We start from the raw sequence: 19,513 nt of genomic DNA, 5'->3' as shown, positions 1-19,513 counted from the left end.
AATATTTTAGTGCTGCACAACGAAAAGAGGGGTTGATTGGGAATAACGCTAAATTTAAACGTTGATAAAAATGTATCTCTTTAAATATAAACCTATTTGTATTCTATTTGTGTTTCTCCAGTTAGCATTCTATATTAATAATAAACCAATTAATACTAGAATACAATTTTTAAAACATGTCTTTAAACTCCTATGAAACGACAAAATTAATGTGAATGGTTCATTTTCATATCGTATATAAACGTTTTTGAAAATAATAGTATTTCCGTTTTATGATCACCTAATTTTTTTTAGCACTCCAGTATTCTTCTACAATTGGTTAGGTTTCTGTTAAAAACATATTTTTTAAAATTGTATATTAATAATCCAGTCAACCCGACATCGATACGATAATATATCGATATGTAATCAACATCCCTATTGCAAAGTGTCAAAAAAGTGCCGGTAATCTTCGTTTTGAGGCAAACAGAAAAAACAATTCAGTCTGTGACTGTCTCGCTGTGCAAGTAAATTACTAAATACGCGAATTTTAATCAACATGTCGACTTGGACACCACTTGAATCCAACCCAGAGGTGAGTGCTTATCTCTTGCAGTAATAAAAACGAAAGAAATAAAAGTGCATATTGCGAATTTTGTTTGGATTTGGTTGCTTGGCAAAATTTTGTTGTATTTTTATTTTTGCGATTGGCACTGTATAAAAAAGAAGACGTCGTCGTCCCATTCCAGGTACTGACCAAATACATTCACAAGCTGGGCGTGTCGCCATCCTGGTCAGTAACTGACGTCATCGGTCTAGATGATGATTTGCTCGGCTTTCTACCCCGGCCCGTCAAAGCCGTTATTTTGCTCTTCCCCATCAGCGATGCTGTAAGTTCCCTTTCCCTTTTTAAACCAACAAATTTGCTTAGTCATCGTGTCTATATCTTATCGGTAGTATGAGAAACATCGCGCCGAGGAACATGAGCGCATCAAGACCGCCGCCGAAGAGGAAAAGTATCCCGAAGATCTTTTCTATATGCGTCAATTTACGCACAATGCTTGCGGCACAGTCGCTTTAATCCACAGCGTGGCCAACAACAAGGAGTAAGCTTCAAATCTCGCCTGTAATGAAATTATAATATTCTAAATCACTTTACTCTTGACAGCATTGAGGTTGCACCCGGTGTACTGAAGAATTTCCTGGAAAAGGGCGCTGCTCTCTCGGCCGAAGAGCGTGGTCAAGCCTTGGAGCAGGACAAGGACTTCACCGAGGATCACCAGCAGCTGGCGCAGGAGGGACAAACCGATGCCAGCGCATATGAGACGGTTATCCATCATTTCATTGCGCTCGTCAACAAGGAGAACACTTTGTATGAGCTCGATGGTCGCAAATCCTATCCCATCAGTCATGGCAAGACATCAGATGAGACTTTCGTGAAGGACGCGGCCAAAGTGTGCAAGGAGTTCATGGCTCGCGATCCTGAGGAAGTGCGTTTCACCGTCTTGGCTCTGGCTGCCGCCCAAGACTAAGCCAACAGCATTATTATACATGAAATTAATATGATCTCTGATCTATGATACTATATTTTAAACATAAATAATCTCATGCGCATTGTAAAGTTGGGTGAGTTTGCAACTCTCCTAACTATTTAACCAAAATCTGTCATATGTATTACGCCTCTATATTGTATTTGCCGTGATTAAAGAAAGGCATCCAATGCTTGTCAACGCACATTAATGTTCACCATCAGCTGTTTGCTGGCCACAATGCGCATGTTCCACCAATTCGATGCGCTCCACGTAACAACTCTGCTTTTGCAGTGTTGTTTGCAACCCCAAAGCGAGCGTGGCTCTTTTCACAGCCAACAAAAATAGACGGAAAAGTCCAATAAAGGAGCTCGCATCCAATCCTCCAGCGTCGACCATCGTTAAGAGCACTTTTTTATATGTTTGTGTGGCGTCGCCGTTGCCCAGTTCACCATGCGATTGTTGCTCAAGGAGCTGACGCGTTTCACTACGCAACATCGCACATTCTATTGCTACATGTTTCTCAGCCTGTGGATCTTTCTGCTCATCGCAGGTGAGTCCGTCAAGTGTGAATTAACAATTGCACATCCCTCTAAAGCTTTTTCTGTTTTAAGGCATGTATCGCTACATGGGCAATGCTGAGCACTCTGGCAATCTGGGCAACGGCGGCGGCAGCGGCGTCTATGGCCCTGGCACGGGTTCCGCTCCCGCCAGCAGCAACACCGGCGGCGCTGCCTCCACAGCGGACTCCAGTGCATCGCAGCGCTTTGCCAAATATCGCGAACGTTGTGCTCCTCTGGCGCAGCTAACGCGCTTGGATGATGGCGGCATTCTGGAGGGTTGGAAGTTGCAGGGGGTGTTGTTGGTCATTAGGCATGGTGATCGAGGTGCCATGTCGCATGTGCATGCGCAGGGCATCAATTGTGGAGTGCCCGTCGATGGCGACAGTTTGGTCAACAGGTGCGAGTGTGACTAAGCTAGAGAGTTTAGGAAAAATACTTCATACTAATAGCATTGTTATTCCCACAAAGTGTTTTAACTATTTAGTATAGAAATCATTCCAACAGTCCGTCTTCCGGGTTTATAAAAAGCTTACATAAATATTGCCCATTTGAAAAATTTGGATTGAGGTATCAAATTTGGTGATAATTCTTTGCAAGTTAAGACTTTAAAGTTTTAAGTGTAAATACACTTTTTTATATACTGTGTACATGCTCAGACCAAATAACCGTTAGCTATAAGACTATATCAGCTAGAGTTACAAAATTTGCTGATAATACTTAGTTAGGTGCTAGGCAGTTTGTTTATTGCACAAATGTGTGACATATCTTATATCTTTTATGGCTCGCTGCCAACAGACGAGTAAACCTTTTAAGTTAATATAGAGTAGCTTACTTATTAAGTTTATTATTACATATTAAAATGTGTAGATAAAGTTTATAGGTAGAAGCTTCTATCTGTTCATCTGTCCTTGCTTATATCACTACTAAAATTTTAGCTGTTAATACTTCGCTAGCTTAAAAGCAGAATGTGGCAACTCCCTGAATCCATCACATATTCCACGCCCACTTGGTTTATACTATTTTGCAGATATCGCAGCTTTCTGCACAACTCCAGCAGTTCAGCATCCGGCTCCAATCACATGTACTGGAACAAAGTTGGTCCCTTCCACGGCTTCCCGCTCCTACCCGCCACAGAGCGTGGCTGTCCGCTGGGCCAGCTCACCTACAAGTAAGTTACCCGCTCCTCCTCAAGTTCTTACAATTTACACTCTCTATGTTTGCTTTGCAGAGGCATTGCGCAGCTGCTGCATGTGGGCGACATTATGCATCAGATCTACGCACATCCTTTGGGACTGCTGCTGAAGCCAACGCAAGCACAGCGCTTGTCCCAACTGGGCACCACACCGCACACGCTGCTCAATTCGGATGAAGTGGTGGTGTTTACCACACGCTATCGTCGCACCTTTCAATCTGCCTTGGCGCTGCTCTTCGCTCTGCTGCCAGCGGACAAATGGTTGGCGTTAAATGTGCGTGAATCCCATAGCATGGCTTTCTGTTTTGGTGACTGCAGCTGTGCGCAATCTGTGGTGCTGCAACGTCGTCTAGCTTCTCTGGCGGATCGTCAGCTGTTGCGTCGTCCCGATGTGCTCGCTGTAATGCAATGGATTGGCGGCACTTTGCTGCAGCACACGCCCACCGAGGGCGGTATCACGAATCCCTTCGAAGTGGTCGATGCCATGTTGACGGTGCTCTGCCACGACGCGAATTTACCGTGTCGACGACGGAATGGCAGCCAAACTGCGAGCACACAGCATGCCCAGGAGCTGGTGGACGTCATCAACATTGATCAGGATGAAACATCCTCCAATCTCTTAGCAGCAGCTGCGGAGCCCGCTCAACAGGAAGCGGAGGCAATGCCTGAAACGGGCGAGGCGGAGGCTTGTGTGGAGCCCGGTCATGTGGATGCGCTCATGTCCTTTGCGGATGAGCTATCACTACGCAGCGCTCGCCACACGTACTACAAACGCTCGGGACTGCTGCGCGCCTATGGCATGATCCGGCACATAGTTGGCTATATGCTCAAGATGATATCGGGGGATCGCACCAAGTTTGTGTTGTACTCGGGACACGATTGCACGCTGCAGTATCTGACAGCAGCCCTGGGCATTGTGACGAAGCAGGGACAGACCATCGCATACGCTTCCCGACTCGCCTTCGAGGTGTATCGCAGTGAGGCGCATACGGATTATTATTTCCGGGTTGTTTACAATGGACGCGATGTCACCCAGCAGATTGACTTCTGTGAGGGCGGCAAGAGTTTGCGTGTGACCCGCGATAGTCGGGGCAATAAGGCCGATCTGTGTCCCATCGAGAATATCATTCGTTTCCTGCACGAGGATTACTTTGCGCCCCTCAATGCCACCAACTTCAAGGAAGCGTGCGTCACGTCCGTTGGCAATCCGCCCAAAGCAAACGAGTTCTAAGATACACGGGTTCATCTCTCAGCACTTTGAACTGTGATACAAAAAAATACTGTTAAGGACAAACCCGCGACTAACTGACAAACTAAACTAAAACATATCAATGCGCAATCGCACACACACATTTTCTCTATACACATTAACATATCTTTACATATGTAATTAGTTGAATTATAGTTAAATCGACGTTTAAACAGCCGAAATCGATACATATCAGCGTTCGCTAACCATGCAACGCAATCGATAATAGTTTATTAGGTTAAGCCTCTATCGATAAGTGAGCGATAGCCACGGTAGCTGCATTTGGTACTTTAATTGTTTGTAATTGAACATTTCCCAATTTGTGTACCAAATTTATCATGGTACATTTAGGATTTTTACCTTGGTACATATGAAGTTTCATTTTTATTGAAACTTGTACCGAATTTAATATATAATTGTGGTGCATATTCAATTTCTATAGTACAGTTTGTACTTTTCTTAATTGTGTATATTTAGTACCAAATTGGTTCTTTAACTGTGGCTAGCTTAATGAAAACATATCAACTACCATATCAAGCACACGTTCAGTGCAAAAACATTCCTTAACTTATAGTGTTTAAATATATGTATGTATGTGTATGTATACAACCTTCAATCCGTTTAGTATTAAATAAATAAATGTTGATCCAAGTCTAAAAGTTTTTATTATGTATATAAGTAAAGGAACTCTAATATTTGCTAATTTTTTTTTAGTAGCAAAAAGGTTTTTAAAATAAATTGATATTTATCACAATAGGATCAAATGGCATTAGCATTTTACCGTTCATCCAAATTATTCGAAACAGGCCGCAGTCAACTACCTTGATCACTATATGCGGCAACAAGTGACTCCAATGGTCGGCACACTGCGACTGAATTGACTGTAGAAATGCAAAATGCATTAGCAAATTTTCTGCTGTATGTTTTTAGGTGTTTGTTTGTGTTTGTGTGGGGTGGTCAGTTCGCTCTCTTACACAAATACATCCACATGCATGGCATGCATGCATATGGCGAGCGCATCAAAGCAACGTACATACACACATACGGCATGAATGATAAAGCAAACGAGAGCAAAGACCTCGTTGCCGCCAAAGGCACGCAAAGAACAAAGTAAGGAGAAAAAAAACAAATTGCGCTGACGTCGACTGCGGCAGTGGAGAGTGGAGCCATTATTACTTATCTGTATGCTTTGTCGGCAATGGTGAGGGGGAGAGTGGGGAGTACACGCGCAAGTAATGCGACGCGTACATACAGACACATACAGGGAGACTCAAACAACCATACTAACACACACAAACACAGACACAAACAAAGCCTACACAGTGTCGTGAGCTGTGCAGTAGACGTGGAGCAGGAGATGGAGGGGTAGAGGAGTTGGGGACTGCGAACGCGCAATGAGCGTGTACAGAGACCGAGCGTCGATTGTACAGCGATTGTAATGTAAAATCGTCGTTCTGGTTAACGCTGAGAGCCTGTTGCCATTCAGTACATTTTGTTACTTTTGTGCACGCAGCCGGCGACGGCGACGCTGGCGATGACGATGACACAGCAAAGAGCAGGAGTTTTTTGCTGTTGTTGCTGTTGCTCACGCCAGAACAGCCGTAAAAAGGAATAACCCCAACAATTACCCCCAACCAAAAAGGCCCTGGAGCAAAATGCTGTTACATGCGTAGTACGTGTAATGGACAGCAGCTGTTGCTGTTGCTCCAAGGAGACACGTGGGTTGTGTTGTAAACTGAAATGCGCCACGTTCTCCCTCAGCCACCGCGACAACGGCGTCCGCATCCATATTCCATATCAACGTAATCATTGTCGTAATGGTAATGGCAGCCCTGGGGCAATCGTTGCTCGCATGGTGCATGGTTGTGTTACATTGGGAAAAGGAGCCCAGAATTCGTAGAGACGTTGCACTTTGCCAACAGACAACAAAACACAAAAATACAAATGTCTGACAAAAAAAAAAAACGTTTTTTATTTGCTTACTTGTGTGAGTGTGTGAGAGCGAATGGGGCGGGGCAGGTGCGCCTGCCTGTTTGCCTGCCTGCGAGCGACGAGCGGACTGGGAATATGCAGTCCAAAGGCCTTTCACATGCGCTGAGCATCTCTCTGTGCTCTGTTTGCTGTACGCCGCTGTCAATGCCTTCGTCTCTTTCGTTGTATGTGTATTGGGAACAGTTGGAGCGAGATGCTGTGCTATGTGCACAACCAAAAAAGTGCATTGCAGTCCCACTTCGATGTCCCGCTTCCACACTACATACTGTTCGCTTGCATGTGTATGAATAGGAGAATGCACATGTTCAGGCACAGTGTGATAAACTCAGCGCATCCATAGGGCAAATGTAGACACTAGACAGCATATTCCAAATACAAGCATGCAATTACCTGTCCAACTATTTTTAATGTATTTGCCAAACAAATATACATATATGTATATGTAACAAAATAAATACTTTTATATTGTGTCAACTCTTTTACACAGTTAACAAACACTTTTGTGTCACTGTGTAAATCAGTCAACATTGAATTGCATTTTGCTTTGGGTCTCTCTTCCATGCCTACTCTCTCTCTTGCACTCTCTCGCTCTCCAATTGCACTGCACACACACGAACACATACACAACTTTGTATAGGCGAGTGCAGCAGCAATAAAAATAACAACAGCAACAACTGCATTAAGCAGGGGAATCGATGGAGGGGCCACAATAAGAAATAAGAAAAATGAAACAACTTGAGCTGGCAAATGCGAGTGTGTGTGTGTATGTGCGTGTGTGTTGCTCTCTTGCCTTGTGTGCATTTTTGTTACAAAAGTCGTAGGCACCGTGCGCTCGGTGCTGTGCCTCTGTTACAAAATATTGGCGAAGAAAAATCATACAACGTTTTTTTTAAAACTTTTTTCAACCATTTTTCATCGGTACACTGGCATGTGTCGATGTGTGAGTGTATGTGAGCCTCTAAAGGGGCTTTAAGCAATTGCAGCTAAAGCTTTTTGCCTTTCGCACTCGCACTGTATGAGGAGTCACTTGCTTATAGGCTGCCGTTTGGTCTAGGCCAACTATTTCTTTTTGGGGGAAAGCGTGGTAAGGATTTTCTTTTTTCCAATAGTTACAGCAGTCATGGGGAATTGACTTCAAGCAATAGACGAACGAACCAGTTGCAAGCCGTTCATCGTGCGCCTACTTTTGCTGCGCTCTCTGCATAGGCCTAGGCAGCTTCAGCTTCAGCTGCGTTAGCCGCACAATCTATTAGAAAACCAAAGAGTTTTCCAAGCAGTCAAACTAGGCTCCATGGGGACTGCGCTGTGTTGCGTTGACTGCTGCCTTTACCACTAACCACCACCCTGCTGCGCCTCCCAACGTCATCAGCCAGCCGGATGATGATGGTGATGCACTTTTCAAATGTGCGCTGCGGGGGGCATACAATTTTCCACGGAAACACAACAAACTCGGCAGAGGAGCTGCATGCACACACATACAAGCACATGCACTCGCACACAATCATAGAGAACTTGAGATAGTGAGAGCGAGAGGCAGCGAACGGACGCGCACCTAGAAGAAATTGCAACGACGCGACGACGACGTCGACGTAGTAATTGCACAACGGAGCGGACAAATGGCGTGAGCAAAGTGCAGAAAGAGAGCCAAAGCCACAAAAGGGCTGACGAAGTAGAAGAGGGTGCTAGTAATAGGCGGTGCTTAAAGGTTTTGTTTATTTTTATAACATAGGGAGTGCTTACTTAACTTAATTGCGATTGCCTTTAGTAACACTTCAATTTGAATTACCTTTTAAAATTTTTAAAAAGTGTAAGTTCACTTTTAAAAATATTTTGAGCTGAATTGATTTTAAAATTAATAGATAAAATATTATAGCCTTTTGAAATTAGTTATTTTTAATTAATTTTTATACCATCTTTAAAGTCTAACATTTGTTATTATTTGATCAAATAAATACATTTTTTAATGCTGACTGCTTGTATTATAAACTCATTAAAAAAATATATTAAATTTAATTAAAACGCTAGCATAAGTTTGTATTTACATATATCTGTATTTAAATATTATTTAAATAATATTTAATATTCCGTCATATAATGCAATTGTATTTGTTAATATGCTTTTATTTATATTTTATGTTACAATTATATTTTTAATTCAATACAATTTTAATTAGTGCTAATAGTATAATTAATTACTTTAACTGATCGTAGAGTATAAATGGATAGTCTTAATTGCCCTGTATTTAAAATACATATCACTGTTAAAACAAACTTAATCTAAAGTGTATTATTAACATGCACATTCATATTCCCCCTCGCATACGAACAAAACACATGTATGTATGTACGTATGTATGTGTGACCACACTTATCTAAAGCGAAAAAAATCAGGAGAACACTCAAAACAACAAGCAAGCAAGCAAGCACAGAGTGCAATGCACTGAACTCCGAGTACAATGGCCCCAAAAACTGAGGCACTAAAACACACACACACACTCACAACGCAAGAGCAGATGCTTGTACTACGGTCACACTGTGTCGCTCACAAGCGAACGGATAACAGATAACAGACACACACATGAAAACAGGCACGACAGCAACTCGCGTCTGACCTTCCACATTGCCATCTCGCTCACACACAAGTGTCGGCCATTGACGTTACGTATCAGGCAGCTGGCTGCGAGTGCTGGGCGCCTATTGAATTAACATCGCATGACGCAAAGTCCGCGGAACGTACATTTTTCACCATTTAACGAGAGGCAAGCACCAACCGGCAGCTTTGGGCAGCGGCTGCCGCGCAACAGCGAGCGCGCTCTCAATTTCGCGTTAACATAGAAAATCGTTAGAAGCGAGCGCAGCAGTTACCAAGTTTTCATAGAAATAGCAAAACGTCTGGCCGCAAAACTTTTGCTCGCTTGTGAAGCTGCCTCTGCCCGCTGCTGCAAGAAACTGGAGTTGGAGTTGGAGTTGCAACTAGACCTGGAGTTGGGGAGTTGAAGCATGGCGCTGTTGTTGCTTCACCTTACATTGGAAATGGGTTGATCAGAAGGGGAGGCTGAACACTGTAAAATTAACATAACAAAAGAAACGCGCGCGCGCGTTTACAAAACTGTTTTTCCCATTTTGTCGAATTATAATTTCAAATTTTATGGCGAAAGCTGTATTGTGCAGAGAAAGGGAGAGAGACAGAGAGAGAAAGCGACAAAGAGAGATGGTTATTTCTTGAAGCCTGTTCGTTTATATTTTAAACATACAAACGAAATAATGGTCTAGCCAAAAAGGCCAACAGACTGTTGCAGTGCAGTGTGTGTGTTGGCCATAAATAAAATAATATTATTGCGCGATTTAAGCCCCGCTCCCGCTTTAATTCGATTGGTGTTGTCGGGGCACGCCTTCTAAAATTATAATTTATTATTATTATATTTCGTTTGCTTAATTACACCAGGAAAACAGAAGTTGTACAGCGAACAAGTGACACAACAAACACCAACATCACACCACACGCCACCACGACACCACACACTACACCACAGCAGTGGCTAGACAGGGCGGCAGAGATCTATCGACCTCCTGCCACAACGCACATACATACATACGTATGTACAACAACGCACTGTGTCACTCACAGCAAGCAAGCGAGCGAGCAAGCAAAGGCACTGTGATTGAGCAAAAAATCGAAAAAGATGGCTACTAACAGCGCGGGCTAACAGAAAGCATAGCTAAACGGCCGAGAGCATTTATCATCATCATCATCAACGTTGTTGTTGTTGTTATTATTGTGTGGGGAACACAAACGCAGCAGTAATTGGGGAATACGATTTAAGGGGGCCCTACCATCGGTCTGGGGCTCTCCACACACACACACACTCTAAGGGGCACGGGCGCCAAAGACCTTCTCAAGGCTGCATCGTTTATTTTATCAACTGGGGAGCTCCACATTTTAGTCAAGCAGGCAGAGCGCGCGCACACACGCCGACATGGGGAAGTCTTGACTACCGTAACAGGCGCCCATAACCTCACAAACAACGCAGCAGCCACATTGTGTGCCCCTCCCAACAGCCAAGCAGACGCTGATATCTCACATGCTCCCTCTCTTTCTCTCTCGCTCGTTTGCTTGTTCACCGCTCTTGCCTTTTTTTTGTATATACATACATATGAGTGTGATTGCGTGTTCACTTGTTTCGTTATGTCACGCCTGGTGAATCAAATCGCGGCTGCCGATTACGAATTTCGTTGGAGCGACAGTGGCGCACAACCGGAAAGATCCTAGGGCACGTCAAGCTGTTCATTGTAAAGGGCCATCCATTCAGCTGAAGTTGGAACTAGTTCATTGCTTGTGTTTTATCATATTGATTCTTATTTGGGATTTTTCGAAATTATTATTTGCCTGAATATTATGATTATTGGTATTAAGAATATCAAATAATAAAGGTAGAAAGATAATAAATGCACACACTTTTCTAAAACGTTTAAATTTATTAAGATAAATACTTATATATTCATTAAATAAAACAAATTCTGATCTAATAAAGACCGTGGCAGTCAAAAATTGCACATACGACCCGTTTACCCATAGTGTTCTTATTATTTCGCTATTATCCTTCAAAGCTACGCCTCTGTTCAATCTGCATCTAATACTGCTGCATTGTCGAATTCTTCCCCAATCTCAGAACGACATCCCCGCTCTTAAACAGGTGTTTTATATAGATACGTACATCTGTATTTATGTAAGTTTTGCTGAAAACCCCTTGCAAAAAACTAGACAGCGTCGTCGTTGAAAACGGGGGAATGGGGTTTGAGCAAATCAGCGTGGAGCGCTTCACATTATTATTGGGGGCCAAAGGACACTTTCATTTCGTGCCAAACGAGAGAGTAAACAATTTTTAGTGAAATTTTCGAATAGGCGAACAGCAAATTTGTAGGGCGTACGCTGCTGCCCCGTTTGCCAGGCGGCAGCGACGCTGACGCCGAAGCTGACGCTGCTGATGATGATACTCGCTGTTCTGTGCTGTGTGGCTCCGTGCCCGCCCCATTTACTTTTTGTTCATGCGCGCGCGTCGCCGACAACTGTTCTAAATGATGACGGGAGCAACAGCAACAGCAGCAACAGAGCAGGCAACCACAACACACATCCACTTAGATGATAAAAAAAAGCACACAAAACACACTAATACACAGACAGGAGTAGGGGGCGACTTACGCACACATCGGCAATAATCAAGGTGGGCATGACATGAAAGAGGGGTACGTTTGGGGTTGGGTCAAACAACAACAGAACAGAGTTTGCCTCACTCTCGCGCATGTTTTTCGTTCTCACATACACACAAACACACGGCATTGACTTTGAAACACATTTGACAGCCAAGAGGCAAGAGAATAACAACAAAAGCAGCACCAGCGCGTCGTGATCACATCGAGAGTAAACGAAACAGCAACAACGAGAATACGCATGGGGGAGTCAAAAGAAGGGGAAACAGCAGGGGACAAGCTTGTTGTCAGAGCAAACATTTGAGTGAGTTCTCGCTCTCGCAATCGACTAAACTAATTAGCATGCAGGTAACCAAAAACGAAACGGACATACACCAAACCAAATGCAAATTGCGAGAGCAAGTGAGCGAGCTAGCTCTGGCATTGGTACTCGCTCTCTTGGCGCTCTCTCGCGCTCACACACTCAAAGAACATCGCGACGCACACAAGAACATCTAATTCACCTCAGCAGCGCATGACCGCTGAAAATGTTCAAAGAGGTAAATGAACTTCCCATTCGTCTCTCTGATTCGCCATTTGTACAGCGTGGGTATGTGTGAGCACATTTCATTGCCAAGGTAGCCCCACACATACACATTTACACCGACACTCAATGGGCATCATTCACGTCGCACTCGCACTCATGGTGTGTTTACCCCAGGGTTGCTTGCTGGCCATTTCTGCGTCACTGTTATCGTTAAAACTTAAACTTAAAACAGTTCAAACATTTTTTACAACATCCCATTCAATCGAAAAGCGAGCGAGCGAACGCACAACGTGCCGTGCCGCATTTTCGATTTGCCCCTTCGAATGTTGCTGTTGTGTGGCAACAAGAACTCAAACTTCTTGAGTGTGCCACTCAAGTGTACTCGTTGCGCATTCATGAGCATTCATGCCATCTTTTGGTTATATTCAATGCACTCGACTCGAGCATGAATAAAAACTCTATTCAGCTCGAATATAGCTGCTATACTAATTAGTATGCCCACGATAATATGAGTACACTCAGAGACATATGTATTCAAAACTTTAAGAAATCGCCTTGCGAATGAAAATTGAATATTTAAATATTGCACCCCATTCAATTGCCTGAGTTCAAATAAAAACGACAAAACAGAAGTTGGACAATACCTTGTATTGTGTGTGTTGGGTACCCGGATCCCACTCGAGACAAGCGAGTTGTTCACGAGTACAACGGGTACACCGGGTGCACACGAGTACACGAGCGAGCGAGTGAGTGAGTGAGTGAATAGTGTGAATGCGTTATATTCGTAGCGGTTTTGTGAATTTTTCATCAGGCGCCCAGCGCCGAAAGCAGCACGTGCGATGCGCATTTTGATTCACTCGACGACTGTGAATGGCAATAACTGCTGTCTGGCCATGTGGGCGAGAGTGAGACAACCGTATGGCATGTTTGCGCAGTTCTCGTTGCCCGGTGCGCGCTCTGTAAAATGTTTGCCGCTAACGCTGCGAGCCTGTTAACTGTTTTAGTTAAAGAGCAATCCATTTTGTTTTGCGAAAAGGAAAAGGAGTAGACAAGCTCGTTGCGTCTCGTCTGTCTCTGGTTGTTATTGCTGTCGCAGTCGCTTTCAGCAGCGAGTGTTCTTTTGGTGCCAAAAACCAAAACAAAAGGTAGCAGACGCAAGGCACTTTTTCTGATACCGGCATTAGTGTCGAAAATGCACAATTTGATAATGAAATAATTATATGGGTGTGGCATATTCAAGTTTAATTCAAATAAGCTTAATTGCAAATGGCATTTAATAGTTTTAGTGTTTCTTTTATTTGTCATTTGCTTTGCTTTGCATGTCTTAAGCTTTAAGCGCATTGGAATTTAGACTTTGCCAAAGTTTTGAAAGCTATAATACCATTTTGAACAGTTGTTCTTTTAAAGCTTTAATTATTGTCAAAGTGCACATAAACATACAAACGTATTTTGTAGAATCTTTGCATGTGTGTACTCATTTAATAATATATTAATTATATTTCAGCGTGCTCTTTGTAGAGTGGCTTTTTAAGCTCGATTGACAGAACTTTTTGCGCTGTGGACAAATAATAAGCTCGTGTTTTGAGGTCGGCTTTGACTCGACATACATATTGACAACAAGTAGTATGTAGGGCCTGCGTTTTGGCTTTCTGATAAAACTTTCAATCCAGCAAGCACAAAAAAAGCATTAAGCAGTGCTTTTCACATAAAACAATATGCGAGAGAGGTGTGTGTGCTTTTGCACAATAAAATTGAAATAATAATGCTAACATTAAGATGTGCATTTTAAATATAATTTTGTATTTTATATGTTGGCAAGATCTGCACATGTTTCACTTTCCAAACTCTAATGATTTTCCCGTACCGTAATTCAAATAAACAAAAAAAATTTAATATGTAAATTTTTAAACCATGATTTTGAAAAAAATTTTAAAATTGTGCTTTTGTAGTTAAATTCGATAATGATATTTTTAAATTCCATGTCACCAAAAATTGGTTTTATTAATAATAATAAATAATAAATTTAATTTTTGAGATTTTCGTTCTCTGTCTAAACACTAACTCTTAGATATTTTCGATTTTGAAATAAAATGTATTAATTCTACATTCTATTATGATGACAAATAAAGACTTTGCACATTTACCTATTGCATATGGAGCTGTTATTGTTGTATTTATCGCTTTTGCCGATAACGATAAGCGTCGCAAGTTTTGTAGTTGTTGCAGCTTACACAGCGAACAAGTTTAAGTTTAGAACTTGAAAATATTTAGCTTGAACTTTTTGAACGCTTCCGCGCGAAAGAGCGCAGTCAATATGGTGCAGGGGGACGAAGGGGCGCTCAAGAAGAATCCGCACACAATAAAAGCAAAAGCACTCGGCGGCAGCGGAGGTGAACTTGACAGATTTAACTTTTTTCAAGTTTCGGAAAACCAAAGTATGTGTGTGTTTGCATGTTTCTCTCTGCGCGTGTATGTGTGTGTGCAACTTTGGCAAGTTAATTTCGTTTGGAAGCTACAGATTTTGAAAGTTCTTGTACTGGGAGCTAAAAATCGACAAAGGCTTTAGCAGGGCGATATCTTGTGTACAATGTGTTTTGAAACAGCTTTGTCCCCCTCCGTTCCCTGCTGCAGTCCAAGAGTCGCGCGATCCGCCATTCGAGCCAGCGTAAACATTTTTTGTTGTTTTTTTTTGTATTATGGCGAGAGCTTAAACAGCTTTTGCTTTTCGTTCATTAAACACATGAAATAAAAAAATAACATAATAACGATGCGACAGTTTCATTTCGACAACACAACAAAACCATGCAACACGTTCGATTTTTTCGACAAAGCAACAATACGGTCGTTAAATTCTGCCTTTGCTGCCACGACGAGAGACTTCGATTCGACTTCGTTGTGTCTACAAATTTTTGAGTTTGCACACGCACACGAGATGTCCCCGAAAATTGCACAACTCATTCGGTGTAGAATTATTGTAATCCCCACCAGGCGCCCAAAATCGCCAGCACAACAATTTGGGCAGCAGGTTCGAAATCTGCTACTCGCAGTGCTTTCGGCTGAATGGCGCTTTTGCTTGCGCAGTGTGCGCCCTCTGTATGGGTGTAAGCGAGATGACTGCTATGCGCAGCTTTTTTGTTTTCGTTTGTAGTTGTGCGCAATCAGCAGGCTTTCGCACTCGCACACAACTGCTTGCGACGACAACAGAAAATATATAAAACGCCATTCACCGGGGACGCTGGCAGCTTTTGCTGTGCGCCTGTTGAAAAATTCACAAAAAGCCAAAATAGCGCGAACGGAACACGTACAAATCGAAAATCGGACGTTCACAACGTCCCTCGGTCGTTCACATGCAACGGCGCTCAATTTGAATTTCCAACGGTCGACTCCGCCACATGCACTTTGATTTCGTTTCGATTTTTGAACTGAGATAAAAAAATGTGCAAGTGCTGGCAATACTGCTTTGGTGCAACGGCAACTGTGCATTTCATTTTCTATTTTTAAATTTTACATTAGCAACATCGTTGCAGACGTATTTGTGCAATTCATAAAGTAAGTAAAGAGCTCTCTCGTTATTACTTTGCAAAAGTTTTCTGGAAAAGTGCATAAATTGTATATACAAAACTCAAATAAATATTGTGCGTTTAAACATTAAATATATTTCCATTTTATTAAAATCTTCGCATATTTTCAGCAATTACATAATACCCTAAAAGAAATCATGGCGTTACCTGAGGGATTGGCTGGCAAAATGAAGACTTTCCAGGTGGGAAATGATTTAATTTTTACAAAATGTTCAATATAATTGAATACCTTCTTTGCAGGCTGTGAATGATCTGCCCGTTTTTCTGAAAGGAGGTCCAGCTGATAAGGCCCTATTTGGCATTACTGCAGCGCTCTGTGGCATTGGTTTAGTGAGCATCGTTCATATGGTCTACACAATGGGCTTTGCCAAAAAGAAGGCATAAATGTTGACTCTTTAGTTTAATAACACTTTCTGAATCACATTCAGCACATGCAATAAAAGTAATCAAAGAAGTAGATAGCATTTGAATTATTTCGAATTAGGCGCCCAAGTAACCCAAAGTATTGCATCAGCCCTGGCAATATCAGTGTGGTCACACTGCCAACAGCTGTTTTGAATGTGCGCGTAGACTGTGAATGCTTAAAGCAACCACACACACAAAGCAAACAAATTTTGCTTGAAAACAGAGATTGAAAACACAAATTGGAGAAATGGAACCAAACGATGAGGTTGTTGAGCGCCAGAAGCTAGTGCCAAATGATGTGGAGACCGAGGAGGAAGCAAAATCAGCCCAAACACCTGCCACGCCCGTTGCGGTGCCAAAGATCAATGTAACAAAGAAATCACACACGCCCAAATTTCCTCCTCCTCCCCCACCAATAACAAAAACATTTGTGGTTTGTAGATTAAAGGCATATCGAGTGGCGAAACAACGCGTAGTCGCAACTCAGCCTCGTGTTCCATTGAGCGCACCATCTCAGAGAAGGGTCAAGGTGCCGGCAGCAGCCAACAAGGTCAACAGGCTTCAGCCAAAACAACACTGCAATATGTCAACGAACGGCGACCACGCCCACACGCACAATCATCAGCAGCTGGGGGAGGCGGCGACGAACGGTTTGAGTTTAAAACGCGTCCACGCAAATTGCTGAAAGGTGAGTCAAAGGGCTGTCCGAACAATTGATTTAGATTCTCTCCTCTAACCTTGCAGTCGTCGTCGTCGCTGTGAACGCTGTGGCAATGAGTGGATCGGTTTTTGTTGTTATCGTCGGCATATGACGCACTTCTGACCATATGTTGCCCGCTCGACACTTTCTCACAAATACATCCAACACACGCGTGCTGTCCAGTTGTTGTACTTTCAATAATTGAAAGGCTCTCAAAGCCATTAGAAGCCTTCTTCCTATTACTGCTTCTGAAGTGCCTCATTCTGAGCACACTCCCTATTTGTTTCCTGCCACTTCTACACATCTGCCACCTTCTTTCCTCAAAAGTGGATGAATTGCCCTAGTCCGCTGTCACTTGAGTCTACGTGTCGCCTCGCAACTGTTGCGATTTTGTTGCTATCATCATTTGGTGGCCAATTACTTCGTGCTCATTTTAATTTAACTACGGCTATTACCAACTTGCATTGATTTTAAGCTCACTTATACCTTTGAATTTTCATAGTTTGAATTTTTTTCAATGTATATTTTTCTCTAATATGTTGTGTCGTGTTTAAATTGGATTGCAATGGGGTCTTTAGTTGAAAATATTTTACATTTTGAATTCATTATTTTTTATTCTACCAAAACTTAATAGAAGGCTACACATTTTATTACTTGTGTTTAGCTTTTATATTTTATTTTATTCTATAGTTTGTTATGTGTTTTTGTTTATATTAGATTGCTTGTGCATTTACAATTAATTATAATTTATTGACAAATGGTTGTTAATTATATTTATTATAATTTGACTTAAATTTAGTTGTTATCTATAGAGTTGAATTTGCTAATCCTAGATTTGATTTTTTATTGATAGCCCTAGTTTCTTTAAAAATATTTTGGTGACACTTCAATTTAAGTTTGGTATCACGTGAATTGACATTTTAATTATTTCTTATTTCAATTTGATTCACTTATTAATTATTTTATCTTTATACATTTATTTATTATCCATTGTGTTTTTTGGTTTTCATTATTTATTTCCATGATTTATTGTTTAATATTTTGGTCATAACGCAAGCAGATGGTCATCCGCTGGACGCGATGCACAGCAGCGAGCACAGCTTAAACAGCATTACACTGGTAAGCAGCGAGTGGTTATCCCCTGATCCCGCCACCAACACCTCGAACCCAAGCCAAAGCTCCAACCACAACGACAACAACAATAATAAGAATAACGGCAGCAACACAAACACGCCAAGCATGCAGCGTCGCAAGGGGCAGCAAGAGCAGACAGTGCCACATGCCCCACCATTGACAATGCCCCATGCCAATGCTAATGGCAATGCCAGCGTTCACAGCGACAAGTTCGATGAGCGTCCGATTAAACATCATTCTTTTGTCTCCGAAGTGCCCGATGTGAAGCACATGGAACGTGCACTGCTTGGACTTCTCGATGATTTTCACTCCGGCAAGCTGAAGGCGTTTGGTAAGTCGGTTTATATAATTTCACTTATATTTCAATTAATTATGCTATTACTTATCTTAGGATCGGGCTGCACCATGGACCAGATGACCAAGATACGCGAACAACAGGAGAGCTTAGCCAAATTGCATTTCGAGCTGGCCGCCGCCGAGGAGGATTCTCTAGAGCATGGCAATGAGTTCAACACGAGTCGTGCCCAGGAGAATATGCTGCAGCTGATGCAGCGCCTCGAACAGTTGTCCATCTCCATTGAGCAGCTGCAGACGAGTCACACGGGTCTCTGAGATTTGGCCAACCTGCTGCCGACGATCAACACGCTTGGGGATCGTTTGCTGCTGCTCTGATTCTTTGACTCTTGAATCATCTCTGACTCTTGACATTGACGACAACGTTCACTTCGGACTTGTGTACATATTTAAGTTAAACAATTAAGTAGTAAGAATTTTTATAAGCTTCCAACTGCTATATACGACAAACCGTATAGCAGAATATAGTTAAGCCGAACTTTTGCAAAACATTGTGAATTGAATTAGATGGTAGTCGGTTTTTATTAGCCACGTTAAGTGCACATAAATTGTAGCTTTATCCTCTATCCATTTTTCCAACTGACTAGCTTCGATTTCAATGTAATCTGTTCAATTAATAACCATATGTGTTTTTGTTAAAGTTATTTGCATCATTCAATTGATTAAAAGTTAATACTTTTATATAACAGACAACAATGTGAATTTTATAATTGTAGACTTGATCCTAATATCCTATTTTTAATAGTAGTTGAAAACTTTGCTCTCTTCAGACAACTTTATTCTTGAACATTTGTTTTTTTCAATCTGGTGCTATACAAATATTTAAATCAATTTACTCGTAATCATTAATAGATCATTATTAAATGGCTTTAAAATATCAAATTGTTTTTATAAATCAAATTTCTCCCTATAATCAGACCCTCTAGCAAGAACATAAAGATACAATTTAATTTTAAGAATCTAATAAACTGACTATGATGACAATATAGCAAAGTTCAAGATTTATCCATATTTATTTATGGAATAACGATACGTATTAGATATCGTTGCCAAATTATTTTCAATCCTATAAAATATATATGAATTTAAAAAAAATCGTTT

At 41.8% G+C, this 19,513-nt stretch overlaps 4 protein-coding genes across 6 annotated transcripts; all 4 read left to right on the top strand.

The window, feature by feature from the left end:
* The first annotated feature begins 416 nt into the window (after positions 1-416).
* LOC133834903 (ubiquitin carboxyl-terminal hydrolase) lies at positions 417-1,713 on the top strand. The gene is made up of 4 exons (XM_062264678.1): positions 417-574; positions 729-869; positions 937-1,085; positions 1,148-1,713. Exons 1-4 carry the CDS (start codon positions 539-541, stop codon positions 1,509-1,511), a joined length of 690 nt encoding a protein of 229 aa, XP_062120662.1. The 5' UTR covers positions 417-538; the 3' UTR covers positions 1,512-1,713.
* A 214-nt stretch (positions 1,714-1,927) lies between these two features.
* Positions 1,928-5,175, top strand: LOC133834898 (2-phosphoxylose phosphatase 1). Its single transcript, XM_062264673.1, has 4 exons — positions 1,928-2,061; positions 2,123-2,468; positions 3,099-3,239; positions 3,300-5,175. The coding sequence occupies exons 1-4, from the start codon at positions 1,962-1,964 to the stop codon at positions 4,492-4,494; spliced, it is 1,782 nt and encodes a 593-aa protein (XP_062120657.1). The 5' UTR covers positions 1,928-1,961; the 3' UTR covers positions 4,495-5,175.
* A 10,509-nt stretch (positions 5,176-15,684) lies between these two features.
* On the top strand, positions 15,685-16,276 carry LOC133844435 (cytochrome c oxidase subunit 7A1, mitochondrial). Its single transcript, XM_062278422.1, has 3 exons — positions 15,685-15,787; positions 15,930-16,001; positions 16,060-16,276. Exons 2-3 carry the CDS (start codon positions 15,957-15,959, stop codon positions 16,201-16,203), a joined length of 189 nt encoding a protein of 62 aa, XP_062134406.1. The 5' UTR covers positions 15,685-15,787; positions 15,930-15,956; the 3' UTR covers positions 16,204-16,276.
* A 119-nt stretch (positions 16,277-16,395) lies between these two features.
* Positions 16,396-19,102, top strand: LOC133844416 (coiled-coil domain-containing protein 28B). 3 transcript variants are annotated; one of them, XM_062278381.1, is made up of 4 exons: positions 16,396-16,591; positions 16,666-16,912; positions 17,982-18,389; positions 18,450-19,102. In XM_062278381.1, the coding sequence occupies exons 1-4, from the start codon at positions 16,472-16,474 to the stop codon at positions 18,668-18,670; spliced, it is 996 nt and encodes a 331-aa protein (XP_062134365.1). In that variant the 5' UTR covers positions 16,396-16,471; the 3' UTR covers positions 18,671-19,102. The 3 variants fall into 3 exon arrangements, with proteins under 3 accessions (XP_062134365.1, XP_062134381.1, XP_062134374.1); XM_062278397.1 differs by having other exon boundaries at positions 16,397-16,591; positions 18,312-18,389; XM_062278390.1 differs by having other exon boundaries at positions 16,399-16,591; positions 17,985-18,389.
* The last annotated feature ends 411 nt before the right edge of the window (positions 19,103-19,513 follow it).

This window comes from Drosophila sulfurigaster, chromosome 2L (assembly GCF_023558435.1).
Source record: "Drosophila sulfurigaster albostrigata strain 15112-1811.04 chromosome 2L, ASM2355843v2, whole genome shotgun sequence".
Lineage (NCBI taxonomy): Eukaryota > Metazoa > Arthropoda > Insecta > Diptera > Drosophilidae > Drosophila > Drosophila sulfurigaster.
This window is presented reverse-complemented; position numbering and strand designations above follow the sequence as displayed.

Coding starts and splice junctions, on each gene's coding strand:
- LOC133834903 (XM_062264678.1), top strand. CDS start 539: ATGTCGACTTGGACACCACTTGAATCCAACCCAGAG. Junction 575..728: donor CACTTGAATCCAACCCAGAG/GTGAGTGCTTAT, acceptor GTCCCATTCCAG/GTACTGACCAAATACATTCA. Junction 870..936: donor TCTTCCCCATCAGCGATGCT/GTAAGTTCCCTT, acceptor TCTTATCGGTAG/TATGAGAAACATCGCGCCGA.
- LOC133834898 (XM_062264673.1), top strand. CDS start 1,962: ATGCGATTGTTGCTCAAGGAGCTGACGCGTTTCACTACGCAACATCGC. Junction 2,062..2,122: donor GATCTTTCTGCTCATCGCAG/GTGAGTCCGTCA, acceptor TTCTGTTTTAAG/GCATGTATCGCTACATGGGC. Junction 2,469..3,098: donor GGCGACAGTTTGGTCAACAG/GTGCGAGTGTGA, acceptor ACTATTTTGCAG/ATATCGCAGCTTTCTGCACA.
- LOC133844435 (XM_062278422.1), top strand. CDS start 15,957: ATGGCGTTACCTGAGGGATTGGCTGGCAAAATGAAGACTTTCCAG. Junction 16,002..16,059: donor GCAAAATGAAGACTTTCCAG/GTGGGAAATGAT, acceptor CCTTCTTTGCAG/GCTGTGAATGATCTGCCCGT.
- LOC133844416 (XM_062278381.1), top strand. CDS start 16,472: ATGGAACCAAACGATGAGGTTGTTGAGCGCCAGAAGCTAGTGCCAAAT. Junction 16,592..16,665: donor TTGCGGTGCCAAAGATCAAT/GTAACAAAGAAA, acceptor TGTGGTTTGTAG/ATTAAAGGCATATCGAGTGG. Junction 18,390..18,449: donor CGGCAAGCTGAAGGCGTTTG/GTAAGTCGGTTT, acceptor TACTTATCTTAG/GATCGGGCTGCACCATGGAC.